The 16424-nt window shown below is 62.7% G+C and overlaps 1 protein-coding gene across 1 annotated transcript in view; it reads right to left on the bottom strand.

Moving 5' to 3' along the window:
• The window catches only part of CDC42BPB (CDC42 binding protein kinase beta), an 81967-nt gene that overhangs the window by 4090 nt on the left and 61453 nt on the right, over positions 1-16424 (bottom strand). The window contains exons 19-36 of the mRNA XM_079769430.1: positions 14610-14758; positions 13896-13990; positions 12435-12514; positions 10762-10851; positions 10376-10453; positions 9079-9184; positions 8319-8455; positions 7759-7898; positions 6483-6564; positions 5636-5852; positions 5423-5485; positions 4545-5141; positions 1982-2079; positions 1817-1901; positions 1342-1459; positions 1144-1261; positions 609-714; positions 465-535 (exon numbers count right to left, since the gene is read on the bottom strand). Of these exons, the coding sequence (XP_079625556.1) occupies positions 465-535; positions 609-714; positions 1144-1261; positions 1342-1459; positions 1817-1901; positions 1982-2079; positions 4545-5141; positions 5423-5485; positions 5636-5852; positions 6483-6564; positions 7759-7898; positions 8319-8455; positions 9079-9184; positions 10376-10453; positions 10762-10851; positions 12435-12514; positions 13896-13990; positions 14610-14758 (2430 nt within the window). The remainder of the gene's footprint in view (positions 1-464; positions 536-608; positions 715-1143; positions 1262-1341; positions 1460-1816; positions 1902-1981; positions 2080-4544; positions 5142-5422; positions 5486-5635; positions 5853-6482; positions 6565-7758; positions 7899-8318; positions 8456-9078; positions 9185-10375; positions 10454-10761; positions 10852-12434; positions 12515-13895; positions 13991-14609; positions 14759-16424) is intronic.

Raw genomic sequence — 16424 nt, forward strand, 5'->3', positions numbered from 1 at the left:
TCCCCATGGATCAACTCAGCTAAAGGGCTCGATATGCGCAACCTGCCCACCCAGCTCCGCACGTGCACCCTGAACTCTGACCTCACGGCCATCGGGGAGGGAGAGGCCACGAGGGAAGGCTCTCCAAGACCGGGCGCTGCCCGAGTGAGAGACAGAGCCGTCGGTGCCGGCCGAGCCGTGAGCGCAGAGGGAAGAGCGGCCGGGCCTCTCCCAGGAAGGCGGTCGGCCGGTGCCGCCCCCAGCGGCCCTCTGGCCCGTGGTCTCGGCAGCATCTCCACTGGCTGGGCCGCCGCTGGGCCGGGGCTGCTCTTCCTTCTGTGGGCGGTGACGCAGCGGCCCCCGCCCCCTCCCCCCGAAACGACCCCTGGGCTGCTCGAGGGGAGAGAAGCCGTTTCACAAAGAACGGCAGCGTGGGGCTTGGGTTCCGCTCCGCGTGGGCCGCGTCCATCGTCGGCAGGCCTTACCTCCCTGTCCAAGTCCTGGTCGGGATCGGACATGCTTCTCAGAGGCGCTGCCACGCCGGGCTCGGACCCACCTGGGGCACAAGGAGGTGTCACCCCAGGGGAAGGAGTCCCAGCCCCCCAGGCCCGCCCTGGGCGCCCCGGTACCTGACGACGGCCACGAGATGTAGGGCTTGTTCTTGGGCGGAGGCTGCCGGGCCAGGCTGGTGGGCGTGGGGCTGGGCCTCTCCTCCTGGGCCGGGGGCACAGCGCTCTGGGCAGAGAAAACAGCAGGTGAGCACGGGGCACCGGCTGAGCAGCGGGGCCGACCGGGAAGCCTGCAGCGCGACCAGGGCTGGGCCGGGCCCTCGAGGAGGGAGACGGCCGGGAAGGCTCTGCAGTGACGTCAGCTAAGCTCTGCGCTGAGTCGGCAATTGTGACTTCAGACCACGCTGGATCCTACAGGAAACCCCTCTTTTCCAGAGCGAAGAGGAAACGTTACTGCCCACACCGAGGTGTTACTGAGAAACCGTTTCTGACAGCCAGTTCTGTCATGAACATGGACAGTCACCGAGCAAATTAAGTGGCGCGGCCAGGGCTGCCGCGGAAGGGCGACCGGTTCACGGCCCGAGACCGGTGCCAGGCGCTCGGGTCTGCTCCGAGCCGCAGTGAAAGGCCGGCAGCGGGAGGCCCCGGCACTCACCAGAGGCAGGTCCATGAGCACCTGCATGCCGTCGCCCGGGCCCATGTGGGCCACGTGGTTGAAGTTGGTCGGGTTGGAAATCATCTTGGACCTCAGTTCTGGGTCTCTAAGCATCTCCCTGGGGAGGAAGGCAGTTTGGGGTTCAGGACCGCGAGGAGCCCCCGGGCTCTCCCCGGCCGCCCCCGGCACGGCCCTCACCGGCGCTGCTGCAGCCGCTCCTCCTCCGGCACCTTGAAGACGAACCGCCTCTTGCTCCGGGTCCGCAGCATCTGCTTCCGGCTGTTGTCCGAGGTGTCGGGCACATTGAGCACGGTTCCTGCGGAGGGAGGGTGACCGCGGTCACGGCGGCCCCCAGGCCGCTGCAGGACGGGGGGGCAGGACGGGGGCAGGACGGGGGGGGCAGGACGGGGGCAGGACAGGGGGACAGGACGGGGGCAGGACAGAGGGGCAGGACGGGGGGGCAGGACGGGGGCAGGACAGAGGGGCAGGACGGGGGCAGGACAGGGGGACAGGACGGGGGCAGGACAGGGGAGCAGGACGGGGGCAGGACAGGGGGGCAGGACGGGGGGGCAGGACGGGGGCAGGACGGGGGGGCACGACGGGGGGGAAGGATGGGGGCAGGACGGGGGCAGGACAGAGGGCCGGCGCGGTCAGTGGAGGGAGGCTCACTCACCCGAGAACTTGCTCTTGAAGTAGATGAGGCGGGGGGGCTCACAGTTGAGCAGGTTGAGGGTGCCCTCCGTGTTCAGCGGTCTTATCTGTTGGAAACGAGAGGGTTAGCAGCCGGCACACAGCAGGGGGGAGCTGCCCACACCTTCCCCGCCGCCCCGGGCCCTACCCTCCGCAGGCCGATGGTCTGCACCCACTCCATGGTGCACACGTCGAAGACGTCAACGCCGTACTCGCTGTACACCGTGACGTGTGAGGGGCTGCAACCTGGCGCGGACAGAGCAGAGCAGTGAGGAACGGCGCGGCCCGGGCCTGGCGCCTTCCACCTGAGGGCAGCGGCCAGGCCCATCCCCGCCTCCGAAAGGTGCCGAGGGCCAGGCGGCCTGGGCCCACGTGGTGAGAGGCCGGCCACAGGCCCTGACCGTGCCCACTCTAGAGCCAGATGGTCGTGCGTCACCGCCGCTCCTGAGGAGCAGGTAAAAGCCGCAGCATGAACGCTGAGCTCCTGGCAGCTTCCTCGGCTCCTGCGGAGCTTACCCTCGAGGCTCCACCCGCCCGGAATGCAGGGGGGCCGCAGGGCCTGCCCGCGAAGCAAGCTCCTTCTGGGGAGCTGCCAAGGAGTCGGGGTTCTGGGTCAATATTCACACAGAAGCCACAGCTGGCTCCGGGCGACGAGCTTGCCGGGCCCAGCCCGGCCACACGGGTTTGTGCAGCGCTAGTCTGTCCTCTGGGGCGCGGCGTCCCTTCTGCCGTCTGCTCTGACACGGACCTACGTTCCCGCAGCGGCTTTCCCTGCTCCCTCTGAGCGACGCCAACCGTCAGGTGGCGACCGAAGAGCCACCTGTTGTTCCAAAGGCATGAGCAGGTGTCGGGGCTTCCAGACAGCGGGGTGTCTGTCTGCTCCGCGCGCTGAACACTGCCCCGTCACTGCGAGCGGCCTCACCGCAGAGGCAGCGCAGGGCCCGGCTCCCGGCTCCCCGCTAAGCTTCACGGGGCGGCTGCCAACAGCAGGTGGGCTTTAAGCTGCTGCTGCTGTGCTCCTAGTGGGCGGCACGGCCAGCTTCTTTCGACCCCGAAGAGAGTAAACTGGCTGGGCCACAGGCAGGAGGCCGGGCAGAGGACCGCCCACGAGCGGCCCCGACCTCGAGGCCGGCTCCCTGCGGCCCGTGCACAGCTGGGCAGAGGCCTGTCCCGTCTGGCTCCTGGCAGCCCCTCCCGTGACCACGTGGGGCTCCCTGCAGGAGCCAGATGTGTGCGGGACGAGGTGTCCGGGCCTAACAATGTGAACTCACGTCCATCTCAACGGGAAGAGCACGGCTGAGGAGTCTGACCGACTGCACGTGCTCCCGCGTCCCCTCCCGTGGCCAGCCCGCAGACGGGACTGACACGCCTCCGCACGGGACGGGAGGCTGAGCGCACAGGTGCCCAGCGCAGGGCGTGGACAGGGCTAGTACACCAGCCCCAAGACTGACTGAGCGCCTGCGCTGTGCACGAGGGGGGAAACGAGACCACGAGGTGGAGGCAGAACCGAAAGCCAGGCTCAGCGTGGGCACCTCAGCGTGGGCACCTCAGCGTGGGCACCTCAGCGTGGGCACCTCAGCGTGGCCACCTCAGCGTGGGCACCTCAGCGTGGGCACCTCAGCGTGGCCACCTCAGCGTGGCCACCTCAGCGTGGGCACCTCAGCGTGGCCACCTCAGCGTGGCCACCTCAGCGTGGGCACCTCAGCGTGGGCACCTCAGCGTGGCCACCTCAGCGTGGGCACCTCAGCGTGGGCACCTCAGCGTGGGCACCTCAGCGTGGCCACCTCAGCGTGGGCACCTCAGCGTGGGCACCTCAGCGTGGCCACCTCAGCGTGGCCACCTCAGCGTGGGCACCTCAGCGTGGCCACCTCAGCGTGGCCACCTCAGCGTGGCCACCTCAGCGTGGCCACCTCAGCGTGGGCACCGGGGTCCGGGCCGGGCCCTTTCTCCTTTCCTAGCGGCACCGCCCGCCGAGCAGGGCCGTGGTTTTGAGGCTGTTCCTGCGGGGCGGCTTCGTGGACACGAGGAGCAGGAGGCTCTGGCTGCTGCGCTGCCCCAGCCCCGGCCGAGGCCAAGGAGTCAGACACACACGTGAGCCCCCGGAGCCAACAGAGGCAGCGCCCCCTACGGCCGGGGCTCCTGGTCCAACACCCCCGGTTCTCTGCCAGCAACGAGGCGGACAAAGGCTGCACTCGTAGGTAATTGAGGAAAAACACGGCACCGCCCCCCACCCGTAACCCCACTTCTGATGCCCTTGATGGTCCCCTCACCCCTGGGTTCCCGCCTGCCCGCCAGTGGTGGGCACTGAGGGTCAGGGTCCTTTACAAGCTCAGGTGGCGGGCTGGGCAGGAAGACCCACGGAGCCCCCTCACACAGGAAGCCACCTCAATCTCTGGACAACTCGGCTCTTTCCAGAACAGCTCCCGCCTCTCAGGAAACCCCTCCCAGAGGCCGCCCACGGACAGGCAGCGCCGTTCTCCTGGCCACGCCGAGCCCTGCGGCGGGGGCCGCCGCTGTGAGTTCCTAAATGACGGCAGGCCGCCCGAGGCCAGTGTCGGGACCACCTGCCAAGGCCGAGCCGTGGGGCCCCCCCTCCTGGCGCTCCCTCGCTCCCTGGCCGGGGAACCGGAGACGAACTGAAGCAAAACTGAACGTGCCGCCGGGCGTGAAGAGCAGCGACAGGGATAGGGCAACAGAAAACATATACATACTACAGGCAACAGGCACCGCAGGCCACATGAGCTCCTGCGTGCGCGACCTCCGGCCTTGTGGGTCCACGTACAGTCCCATGTGGCTGAAGCAGAGCAGGTACTCCTCGCTTCTGAGCTCCACGGCACAGAGGGCGTCATAAGACTGCTGCGAGAGGAACGCGAGCGAGGGGTCGTGGGGATTTACCAGCGGCAGGGCCTGCCCATCGCCCTGGAGGCTCAACAGAGAGAACCCCGAAGGGTAGCCCACACAGAGCTTGTCCTTGAGCACGGCCATGCACTGCACGCTGCCCGGGGCCACGAGCTCCGTGACCTTCCTGTGGAAAGGCCGGGTCCGCTGGACCTCGTAGCACAGGACCAGCCGCTTCACCGCCACCAGCAGGCAGGTGGCCGCGCCCTTCTTCAGCGTCGCTGTGGCGAGGAGCTGGCAGCCCTTCGTTTCCGGAAGCTTGACGTCCACGTTGCTTTCTGTGCCGTCGAAGGCAGACCACGGGCAGAGGTGGACGTGGTGGTTCCGGCCGCACAGGAGCGCGGCGACCTTCTCCTTGGGGGCGAGCTCGATCTGGTAGACTTTCTTGTAGTCCGCGACGCGGACGATCACTGCGGGGAGGGCGGGCGTGAGTGAGGCGGGGACCAGTGCCCACCCTGCTCCCGGCGCCTGCTCAGCACCCTCCACCCCTCCCCAGACACCCAGGCCCCACGCCACTCTCGTTGCACAGAAGTGGGCTGGGCTGCGGCCGTCCCTCTCGTTACAAAGTCTCTGATGGGGGCACTGGACCCGGCCAGTAACGTCGTCTCAATGCTCACAAGTTCCCACGACCGACACTGTGCCTGCATGAACCGCGGGCCCGAGCGCACAGCGGACACGGGCCGCCACTCACCGTCACGGGTCACCTCGATGACGTACAGCCCTTCTTCCAAGCCGACCACGATCCTGTCGCCGTCTGTGAGGCAGAAGGGCGAGAACAGAAAGCGCGTCAGCCGTGGGCACGGCCAGTCCCTCCTCGGACATGGGAGCAACGAGCTCTAATTCAAACGGCGGTGAGGACACACGCTGTGCCTCGGGGGACGCGGAGCCTGGGAGGCGCACGCACCCAGCACGGCGGCCGCCAGCACGGCCTTGACGAGCGGCAGCGAGCTGTCGTAGGCCTCCTGGGGGACGTGCACCACCTGGCTGCGCAGGCGGTTCTTCTGCAGGATGGACTGCAGTCCTTCCAGAATCCCAACCCACTTCCTCTTCTCGTTCTCGTTCTCTGTCAGAATGAGCAGTGAGCTGGTCTTAGAAGGTGAACCTAAGAGAGAGGCCGTCACCTTCAGGACAGAAAAGAAAACAGAAGAGCCGTAAGCCGGCACGCACGGCACCGACGCCCGGCCCGGCCCGGCCGCTGTCCCGCCAGAGGGAGGAGCAGAAGGGCCAGGGGTTAAAGCTGGGCCGGCCCTGCTCCGAGGCCCTCTGTGCTGTCCTGGGGACAGCGAGGAAACGATCGTGTCACACTAAAAAGGCCCTCCGAGCACGTGCACAGGCGACAGGCTCTCAGCACAGGTCCGTGCAGCTGCGCAAGGACCAGTTTTACGTGCAGGGACGGCAAGTCTTTGCATAAGGAGGGGCTTTCTGAACAGCGATGAGCTCAACAGAACTCAGGGAGGCACCTCTCACAGCTCAGTGGAGGGACCGCCCCCCTCCCCCCCCTCCCCCGCCAGTGAGTGCGCAGGAGCAGGGCTGCCAGCTGCTCCTGACCAGCAGGCCTGGGAGGGGAGGGAGGCCCCGCCTGAGCGCGCTGGGACAGGGCACTGACATGGGGAGGGGAGGCGGGAGCCGGGGTCTCTCCCACGGGCACGGGTCCCTCCGACGGCAGTGACGCTCTCAGAAGGGTTTCGTTCTAACCACGTGACTTGTCTGTGATCAGTGAATCCTCTCTAAGAGGCAGAAGAGAACCGTACCCTGAAGATACACGGAATGTCTCGACGTGAAGCGTGAATGACGTCGGAGGCCAGGACTGAGCTCACCGAGAACTCTTCGTCTCTGCAAGAAACAGGACACTGAGCGCACGGGCAGGGACGCACAGGCCTGTGCACAGGTCGGACGAGGAAGGCGCTTTCGTGACGACTTCCTCCAACATGAGGGGCCCTGGCCTCCGCCTGGGTTAGAAAACGCTTCCCCTGCAAAGCCGGCCAAGTGCAGGGAGTTTGAGAAGCCCCTCCCTCAGCCACCCCTCCTCCTCCCCTCCTCCCTGAGCCACGTGGCTCTCTCTAGTTCTTCAGCTGCTTGGGGAGGACAAACCCCACCTCACTGGTGGCCCAGATATGGCTATGATCAGGCCGCCATTGAAGGAGGAGCTAAAACGAGCTGGTAACTGGCAGCCCCACGTCAATACACTCTGCACCCCAGGCGCGGCGCCCGGTGGCCTCTACCTCACAGGGCCAGAGCGCAGTGAGGGACAGCAGGGTCCCCTGGGGCTTTCCAAAACACAGGTCCCAGTGTTCATCCGCCCCATGCACTGGGGCACGGAAGCTGGGCACTGCTGTGGGGGTGACTGGCACATGGCTCTCCTCATGGCACCGCCACGGCACCCCTTCCCCCCAGAACCAATGCTGGCGACGGGCTGGAGGCTGGGCCCAGCATGTCCATGTCTGCATTTGCCATCCTCTGTGGCACTGGGGTGGGTGACAGGACACGCCAGGCCCGGTGCCCAGCACGTCCACCTGTAACTTGTTTAACCTTCACGACCACCCTCCCACTTCCGTGCCGGGATGGTGCCATCACCCCAATGGGAAGCGGAAGCAGACGGAACGAGAAGAGAAGCCGTGAGGAGGATGCTCGCTGCCCTCAGTGCCCGGTGCCAGGAAGGCAGGCGGCAAGTACGGAAGAGGTCAGAGGTGCCGCCACACAGCAAGCCTCCGGCCCCACAGCCCGGGCTCCGGGCTGCGGTCGCCAAGGGACCCGCCAGGCACCAGCCCCTGAGGACACGCAGCCGCCTGGTCCGGTGCTTCCTGCTTGCTCTTGGGCGTGCCGCGTTCTTATGTTAAACGCTCACTGAGCAAGGTTTTCAGCGCAAACAGATCTAAGACAGGACGTTCCGGCACGTGCGTTAGTGCCTGTTTTGGGGTCAGCGCAGTGAGGGAGGGTGTGGGCAGAAACCAAGTTAAAGGCCATCAAACCCCACGCCCTCAGCTCGGGGGAAAGCACACGGGCGAGGCCTGGGGCGCGGGCACAGACCTGAGGTCCAGGACCTGGCTGGCCACCACGCCGGGCTGCGTGGACTTGCCCTCGGGCAGGTCGTACAGGAAGAGCTTGCAGTCGCAGACCACGGCGTAGGCCCGCTGCCACCCCTTCTTCACGCCCGTCGGCTTCGGGACCTGCGGGCAAACGGGACGTCTCACTGGCCAGCGGGGCCAACCACCAACCTTCCAGACGCGCCGCCTGGGGCCTCAGGCCGGGGACTTCCTGGGGGTGCCCTCCACGGGCCAGCTTCTCACAGCAGCTCCCTCGCGCCCGCGCAGGCTGGTGGCCAGAGCCCGATCGGGGCCAGGGAGTCAGGGTGCTGCTGCGGAGGGCGAGCACGGACAAGGCTACGCGGGGACACGGGGAACAGCTCAGCGACAGGGACGCTCACAGCCCGGGAGCACCCGAAACCACAGCTGACGGGCCTTCACCCAGCACTCGGCCTCGGAGCCCGGTGAGCGCCGGCCAGGAGCGGGACAGGCCTGACTGAGCGTGCTTCCGTGGGCCCTCAGGACCCGGGCCTCCCAGGACGGCACGAGGGCCGAGCGTCCTACCTTCACGTATCCCTTGTAGGCGGTCCCGATGCCCCGCTGCACGTCCACGCCCAGGGGCCGCTTGGCCTGCTCGGGAGGGAGGGGGCACACCTGGGGGGCGCTGTCTCGGCAGGACACGTGGCAAGCAAACGAGCACACTGGAGCAGCGAGGGGGCGGCGTCAGACACGTGGCCCGGAGCCCGGAACCAGCGGTGGTTCCTGAACACGCCCCACAGCTCAGGACGGACACAGGGCAGGCAGGGCCGCCAGGACGCCTTGACGTGCAAGGACTGTCCCGGAGCCGGTCTCTGTCCTCCCCCAGCCCCGACAGGAAACAACGTGCAGGTCTGAGACGGGCGATGGCACGTGGGGGGGTCCTGGCCGCCAATCACAGGGCCCAGCCCAGGGTGTCACCGGGCACCTGCGACCTTGGCCAGTTGCGCTGCACGGGTGGTTGCACCCAAACGTGAGCGAGCGCGGGCGTGGCAAGGCCCAGCCCAGGCTTGAGGTGCGGCAGAGGGAGAGGCCCCGGGGTGCCCCCTCCAGAGGACTCGCAGGGAGGTCGGGCCTCCGTTCTGCCGGCTCATCTTCAGGATGACTGCACGGCAGCCGTGACCGCCAGAGGCCCGGGTCACCCCCCAGCGCGGCTCCCACGGCAGCGAGGACAGGCTTTCAAGCCTGGCTCACGGAGCATTTACACAACTGAGGAGGAGGCTCCCTCGGCTCCCTCCCACTGGCTTCCTTCCGCCCCCTGCGTCCCGGGGCCGGCGCGGACACTCACCCTCGCAGGCGTAGCCCTGGCGGAGGAGCCCCACCATCAGGGAGGTGCAGTGGCTGCACTGAGTGGGGCTGGAGAAGGACTTGATGCTGAACTGGTGGGCTCTGGGCTGTGGGGACAGGAGAAGGTGACGCACATGGGAGGCGGCAGTGCATGAACACGCGGCACGACCTTGAGAACCAAGTGTGCGCTTCCCCGCTGAGGCACGTGTGGCCGCGGGCCGTGCTACAACGCCCAGCGCAACGCCCGCCCGAGGAGCTAGAGCCAAAGCCCATCCCCGCTTCCTTCAGGGACCAGTGGCGCACAGCAAGGTGGGCGCGGAGGGAGCGTGGCTGCCGCAAGCCCCTCGCCTCCCAGAGGCCCTGGGGGCCGCCCGGGGCTCCCACCCGGACCTGCCCTGCCACCTGAAACCAACAGACACACACGGAGTGAGCAGCAGCCCCGTTCTAACAGCAGAGCGGAGACCGCCGCCCTCGCTGGGAGAAGGGACCCAAGTGACGCGGTCGATGACAGAAAGAGACAGGATGGAGAAACAGGCTTTCTACGAGGCTAACAACGGCAAGCCTGAGCCTTTACTACTCAGGGACATAAACGGGGCCTTCGTAGGAAGCAGGAGGAATGAACAGAACCCAGGTGCAGTCCACCTGCTCCCTGACGCTGAGAGAATCAACGGCCAAACCATTCACCGTCTCTCCCGAGACCAAGCTGAGCGCTGGCTGGCACGGCCATTGTGACGGAAACCCTGAAAGAGGCCACGACTGCACCAACAGAGCCCGCACCTCCGGGACACAGGCAGATGCCAGGGAAGCCGGGGGCGGGCCTTGTCCCCTGGAGGCTATGACCTGGGTGGACCTGGGTGGACAGTGTGCACGGCTCTCAAGGCCCAGGGACCAAGGCCAACGATGGCGTGCACACTCAGGAGCTCCGTTCGCGGTTGGGACCCCCCCCCCCCCCACACACACACACACAGACACACACCAGGCACTTCTCCGGGGCTCTCCGTGCAGGCGGATACATGGAATAAATCTGGAGAAGGAACTCAGACACATCACGGAGCAGCCGCCCTGGAGAGGGAACTGGTCTGGGAGCGAAGGGGCTGGGAGATCTACCGCAGACACGTTCCGGGAAAATCCGCTCAGGCAGCGCCGGGGAGGGCCACACAGGGTCCCGACACCCCCTGGACCGCACGGCACTCAGAGCGCCTGCTGACAGGACACGGGCTTCCTGTGCCTCACGCGCCGTCTGTCTGCTTTACACGGCCTTCTAAACCGAGGAGGCGCCGGGGAAACGCCAGGCTTACCTTTGGTCCAGCCAGAGCGAGGGCCTGGGAGGCGGGCGGCGGCCCGGCGGGCGGCCTCTGTGGGGCCCGAGCCATGTCCTGGGAGACAAGCGGGACAGGTGAGCGCCGTGCTAGCTCAGCGCGCTACCACCAGACCCTGCGTGGGACCCCTCCCTCTGGAGCTGATCAATAATGAACAGTTCTGCATTTTTAATCCGCGACATTGTGGAGACACCTGTCAAAGCACGCCTCAAGTAGCCGATGCACCAACGGCAGCTCTGAAATGCAAGCCGGGCTCAGAACTGGCGCAGCGGGCGGGACCGAGCGCGCTGGCCTGGGCCTCCAGCAGCAGGTGGACGTGGGGCCGAGGGGGCAGACCTGAGGGTCGCGGTCCGGGGCAATCTTACCTCCTGCTGCTCTGTGCTTGCAGCCATGGGCATGGACGGGGACACTTCCGGCTTTGGAGCTTGTGTTTCTTGCTCACTAGCTGAGCTGGTCTGTGCGGAAAAGGCCAAGAAATTGTGAGAATGGAAGAACTCATTCTGTAGAATTCAGACTCTACTACATGTCCTCCATTTAAAAGGTACGCCCCCTCCCAAAATAAGTAATAACAAGTGCCTCCCACTGGGGACCTGAGGTCCAGCACAGGTCTTGTTCCCGGGGCACCGCCTCGTCACCCCTCCCTCACAGGCGCCGGCCCTCCGCATGCTGAGGCCGCAGGGGGACCTCCGGCCGGGACTGTGACGAGGCAGAGGCCGCCACCTGAAGGGGAGGCACTGGGAGGCGCCAGCCTCTGACGGCCAGGCCTCTGCCTCCCGCCTCATTTCGGGGACCAGAGGCTGCGGCCTGCGCCCAGAGGGAGTTTCCCCGACAGTCTGATGCACAGGGAAGCCATGTTTGTTCTGAACTCAAGATTCCCAAATTAACTTCTAACTTGAAATTGGAGCTAAAGCTCTGAAGCCAATTTAAAGCTAAAGCTGCCCTCTACGACCATCTTTGGGTTGTAACGAGCGTTCCTGAAACGAGTATTTCCCCATCAAAGGTCACGCACTCCCGTCCACAGGCGCACACCATCCACACGTGTGGAGGCAGCGCGGCCCTGCACAAGGAGACGGCACGGACAGACGCCGGGGCGCCTACAGGAGCGTCACAGCCGCGCCTGGTGCCCCGCGGCCGGAGCCGACAGGGGGCCCGACAGCAGCCGCGGTCAGTGGGCCGCCTGAGCCCTCGGGCGCCTGGGGCTCGTGCAGCCCCCACAGCCCCGCGGCCGTCCTGCACTCGCACAGAACTTCCCAGGGAAGGCTGGTCAGAGCTAGCGACCGAGGCTACAGATGTAAGCACGTTTCTCCCGTAACAGGATGTTAAAGAAGTCAGAGCAGCCGAAACCGGTTTGGCTCAGTGGATAGAGCGTCGGCCTGCTGACTGAAAGGTCCCAGGTTCGATTCCGGTCAAGGGCATGTACCTTGGTTGCGGGCACATCCCCAGTAGGGGGTGTGCAAGAGGCAGCTGATCGATGTTTCTCTATCATCGATGTTTCTAACTCTCTATCCCTCTCTCTTCCTCTCTGTAAAAAATCAATAAAATATATTTAAAAAAAAAAAAAAAAAAAAAGAAGTCAGAGCATCCTGCCACTTGCTGCGCAGGCAGCACGGCCCGCTCCCTAGGGAGGTGCCACCGAGCTCCAACTAGGGCGGCAGCGAGGGCCTCCACCCGTCGGGGAGACCAGCGGGGAGCCAGGATGCCCCCAGAGGTCGGCCTGCTCTTCCCTGGCTGCGGAGCGAGGCTGGGCTTAACAGCTGCCTGGGGTCCCACAGGCAGAGGCCCCGGCCACCTGTGCCCTGAAGCCACCGAGCGGTTCCTCAGCAGCTCTCCCTGATGCTGGAAGCGTCTCGGGAAACATTTCTAGTCCTTCAGGCCTATCACCTACACGCTTCACATCCTGGCGGACAGAGCAGCACGCCGGAGTCCAGCGTCAGATGGCGCTTGGCTGGTGTGTTCTGGCCCCACAGGAGTCAGATCACAGGGCACTATTTCTAACCAGTCACAACGCGCTTTTCGCTTGTAGAAAACAGTTACTCACTCTGAAGGTCAGGTCATGTGCAAGCGGTGCCGTGTTGAAATACTCAAAAATAGAATCCTGGAAATCTGGAAGTTTGAGTCCTGTAAGACAGAGACAGTCACGGTGAAAACGTAAGACTCCCTTACGCTGGGACGGGAAGGCTCCATGTCGGCAGACGCCAACGCTCCCCAGTTAATGGATAAACCTGCTGTGGTGCCACGACATTGCCGTGACTTCCCCAGCCGGGACAGGAATGGAGCTCACCTGGGAGAGAGGGAGGACACCTCGGAGTCTCTAAAGAAAGGGGCGGGGAGGTGACCGACAAGCTGTTAAAACGGACCCACGAGAGGTCTGGCCCAGGAATGACGAACAGGGGAGAAAATCCAGGCTCAGACCAGGCGCCCAGGGCAATCTCACGCATGCGCAGAGTAACAGGAAGTCAGCAGGGACGGGAACTTAACCACTGGTGCGTGACGGGCCACGGGAAAAAGATAAAACGGGGTCCACCCTGGACTGCACATCATCAAACTCCAAAGGGGTCGGCGAGCTACACCGAACAGTGGCACGTGCCCGTGTCAGAAGAGCAGAGGTGCGCCCGCTGAACACCTGGATGCAGGAGTGGTTCCCGATGCCTCAAAAGGGGGAAACGGGTCAACCTGACACACACACACAATTTGAAACCCTTATCTCTGGCTTAAAATAAAAAATGGTGAGTAAAAGACAGCCGAGAAAAAGCATTTGCAACTTCAGTCACAAACAAAAGCCTCTCATCCCTCAATGTCCAGAAAGCTTCTGGGGAGAAGAAGACTTCACAACTTCTATTTTTAAAATGGGCGAAAGATACCAATGTATAAGCCACAGAGAAAGAGCCACAAAGAGCCCACGTGGGTGTGAAAAGAGGCTCATCCTGCTCGTAACAAGAAGACGCAAACCAGGCTCCGCTGCGATGCGGCTTCGCCCCGACCAGGGTGAGACCGCACTTGGGTGCAACTGGGACCCCGCCCACGGCAGCGGGCACAGACGTCCTGGCGCCTGCAGCAGCTGGCAGCACCTACAAGGTGCACACTGCCCCCTGGACTGGCAGTTCACTCTGGACATCTCTCCCCAAAACACAGTGCCGGGAAGGGGGAATGCTGTACGCGTGGCCACACGGCGGGGGTTCCGGGACAGCAAGGCCGAACGGCAGCCAGCCAGCCGCAGGGGCAGAGCGGTCCCTGTGTCATGGGACGTGATGTCTAACTACACTCATGTGTACGTGCTCTATTCTTTCAAGACGAAACACAGGAAGGACCGCCCAGACCTGTGGGTGACTCTGGGGAGCGAATCACTGGACGCACCCATTTCAGAATTGGGCTTTGGCATGACTAAGTGCTGTCTTCAAAGAACTAAAAGCTACTAGCCCTGAAAGAAATTAAATCTAAAGCAAAACCATTCCAAAAGGCTTATACTTTAAAAATGTAAGAACTTGTCATTTTAATTTACCGGTATCTGCTCTAAATTTTTCTTCCATCTTCTTCTTCAAAATTTCCATTTCTTCTAATAATTCTTTATTTTTGGCTTCCGAGTCCTTGAGTTTACTAAAATGAGAAACAGGCGCGTCAGGTGCAGAGCCCAGGCCATCTGCGTGCGGCTGAGCGGAAGGCGTGGGCGGGGCTGTGCCAGGGGAAGTGCCGGGACGCGCCAGGGCTCCACAAACACGCGGACGGACACAGGCTTGGCGGGGCGGCCTCCCCCTAACACGTCTGGACATACAGACATTTCGGCAGCACAAACACGGACGGTAAACACCCCGGTCTGGAAAGTGCATCTCACGAGCCTGCGGCGTTTTGGACGTTCCTCTCTGTGGACCACCCGATGCCCACTGAGGACACCCAGCCCAGGGGCTCAGACCGGACACCTGTGTCTTTCCCCAACGGGCAAGAGGGTGGCTACCACCTCCCTGAGCGCAGGGTCTTGGGGTTCCCAGGCTTTTGTGGGGGGACAGAGCAGCCAGCTGCTGCAGCTAACATCTGGCGAGGAGGCGAGCAGGCCAGCCCAGCACTGGGGGACCTGCCATCAAATCCTGGCTCTGCACTTGTGTAGTGGGGACACCTGCCCGCACCTCAGCCCCACCATCTGCGAGGGGACGGCAGGCGTGCTGGCTGGCGCAGGAACAGCTCGGGGGGTGGCCCAGGTCCCGCGCGGAAGGACAAGCACCTTTCAAAGGAGAGGTTCGCGTCCTTGGCCTTCCTCAGCTCCTCCTGAACCAGCTGCTTGGCCCGGATCTCGGCCTCCAGCGCAGACTGCAGCTCCAGCCGCGCGGACATGTCCAGCTTCTGACTGCGGCGCACCTTCCACAGGGGGTCCTGTGTGCGGTGGTTCAAACGTGAGAGCACACGTTAAGCTACTAACTTTACAAAATTAACGCTAACAAATGACAAATTCATCTTTTCCTAGCCTTAAGCTTTTTTAACATTTTAAATTTACTTTATTGTTTAAAGCAGTGATGGCGAACCTATGACACGCGTGTCAGCACGGACACGCGTAGCCATTTCTGATGACACGCGGCCACATGCCGAGGATGAAACATTTACTGCTCCTGAGGATGAAACATTTGCGACTAGAGTCTTGGAGTTAGTTTTTTCCTCAAAGTGACACACTACCCGAGTTATGCTCAGTTTTTTGGCGAAGTTTGACACACCAAGCTCAAAAGGTTGCCCATCACTGGTTTAAAGTATTACAAATAGTAGTACATATGTCTCCTTTTTTATTCCCCATTGACCTTCGCCCGGCCTCCCCTACCCCCTGGCACATGCCCTTACCCCACTCCCCCTCAGTGTCTTGCCTTAAACTTTTATCATATTGAAAAATTAACTCTCAGATATTATCAAAGTCCATCACAGCCAATTTTATCTTCAATATTTTATGGCCTTTATTCTTTCTTAGAGGTCTTCTAAAAATTCACTAATTTTTTTAAAGAAGAAACTGGATCCTCTAATGTAATTTTTTTTTTCAAAGAGGGAGGGAGAAGAAGAGAGAGAGAGTAATATCAACGGTGAGAATCATTGATCGGCTGCCTTCTGCACGCCCCTTACTGGGGAATCGAGCCCACAACCTGGGCATGTACCCTAACCTGGAATCAAACCTGGGACCCTTCAGTCCACAGGCTGACGCTCTATCCACTGAGCCAAACCAACTAGAGCAGTGGTCGACAAACCACGGCTCGCGAGCCACATGCGGCTCTTTGGCCCCTTGAGTGTGTGGCTCTTCCACAAAATACCACAGCCTGGGCGAGTCTATGTTGAAGAAGTGGCATTAGAAGAAGTTTAAGTTTTAAAAATTTGGCTCTCAAAAGAAATTTCAATCGTTGTCCTGTTGATATTTGGCTCTGTGGACTGAGGAGTTTGCCGACCACTGACCTAGGGCTATCAAGTAATTTCTATTTGGGTCACTAGACTCTTACAAACCTAAGCTGCATTGTAAGGTCACAGTTATCTTATTTTGTCACACTGAAACATTCTGCTATTTCCTCATTGTAGGAATGATGTCATTCTTCATCGACGATGCCTACCTGAGAGGAAGACTAAGACAGTGGTCGGCAAACTCCTTAGTCCACAGAGCCAAATATCAACAGCACAACGATTGAAATTTCTTTTGAGAGCCAAATTTTTTAAACTTAAACTTCTTCTAATGCCACTTCTTCAAAACAGACTCGCCCAGGCCGTGGTATTTTGTGGAAGAGCCACACTCAGGGGCCAAAGAGCCGCATGTGGCTCGCGAGCCGCAGTTTGCCGACCACGGGGCTAAGAGAAAGGAAGAGGAGGGCCGGGGCACGGCGGGGGATGAGTGCAGCGGGGGAAGCAGCCGGGCAGCACTTGCTCACTGGCCGGCCTGCCCGCTGCCTGCCAAGGGGACTCAGAGGCACCTGGACACTTCCTTCTTCAACGTTCAGGCTCAGCGAGGCTTCCACTCCCCGCCATCTCGGAGAAGAGCGGGTGTGGAGGGAACGTGACTGAAACCCGTGTCTCCAGA

The sequence above is a fragment of the Cnephaeus nilssonii genome, assembly GCF_951640355.1.
Source record: "Cnephaeus nilssonii genome assembly, chromosome: 4".
NCBI classification, from domain to species: Eukaryota; Metazoa; Chordata; class Mammalia; order Chiroptera; family Vespertilionidae; genus Cnephaeus; species Cnephaeus nilssonii.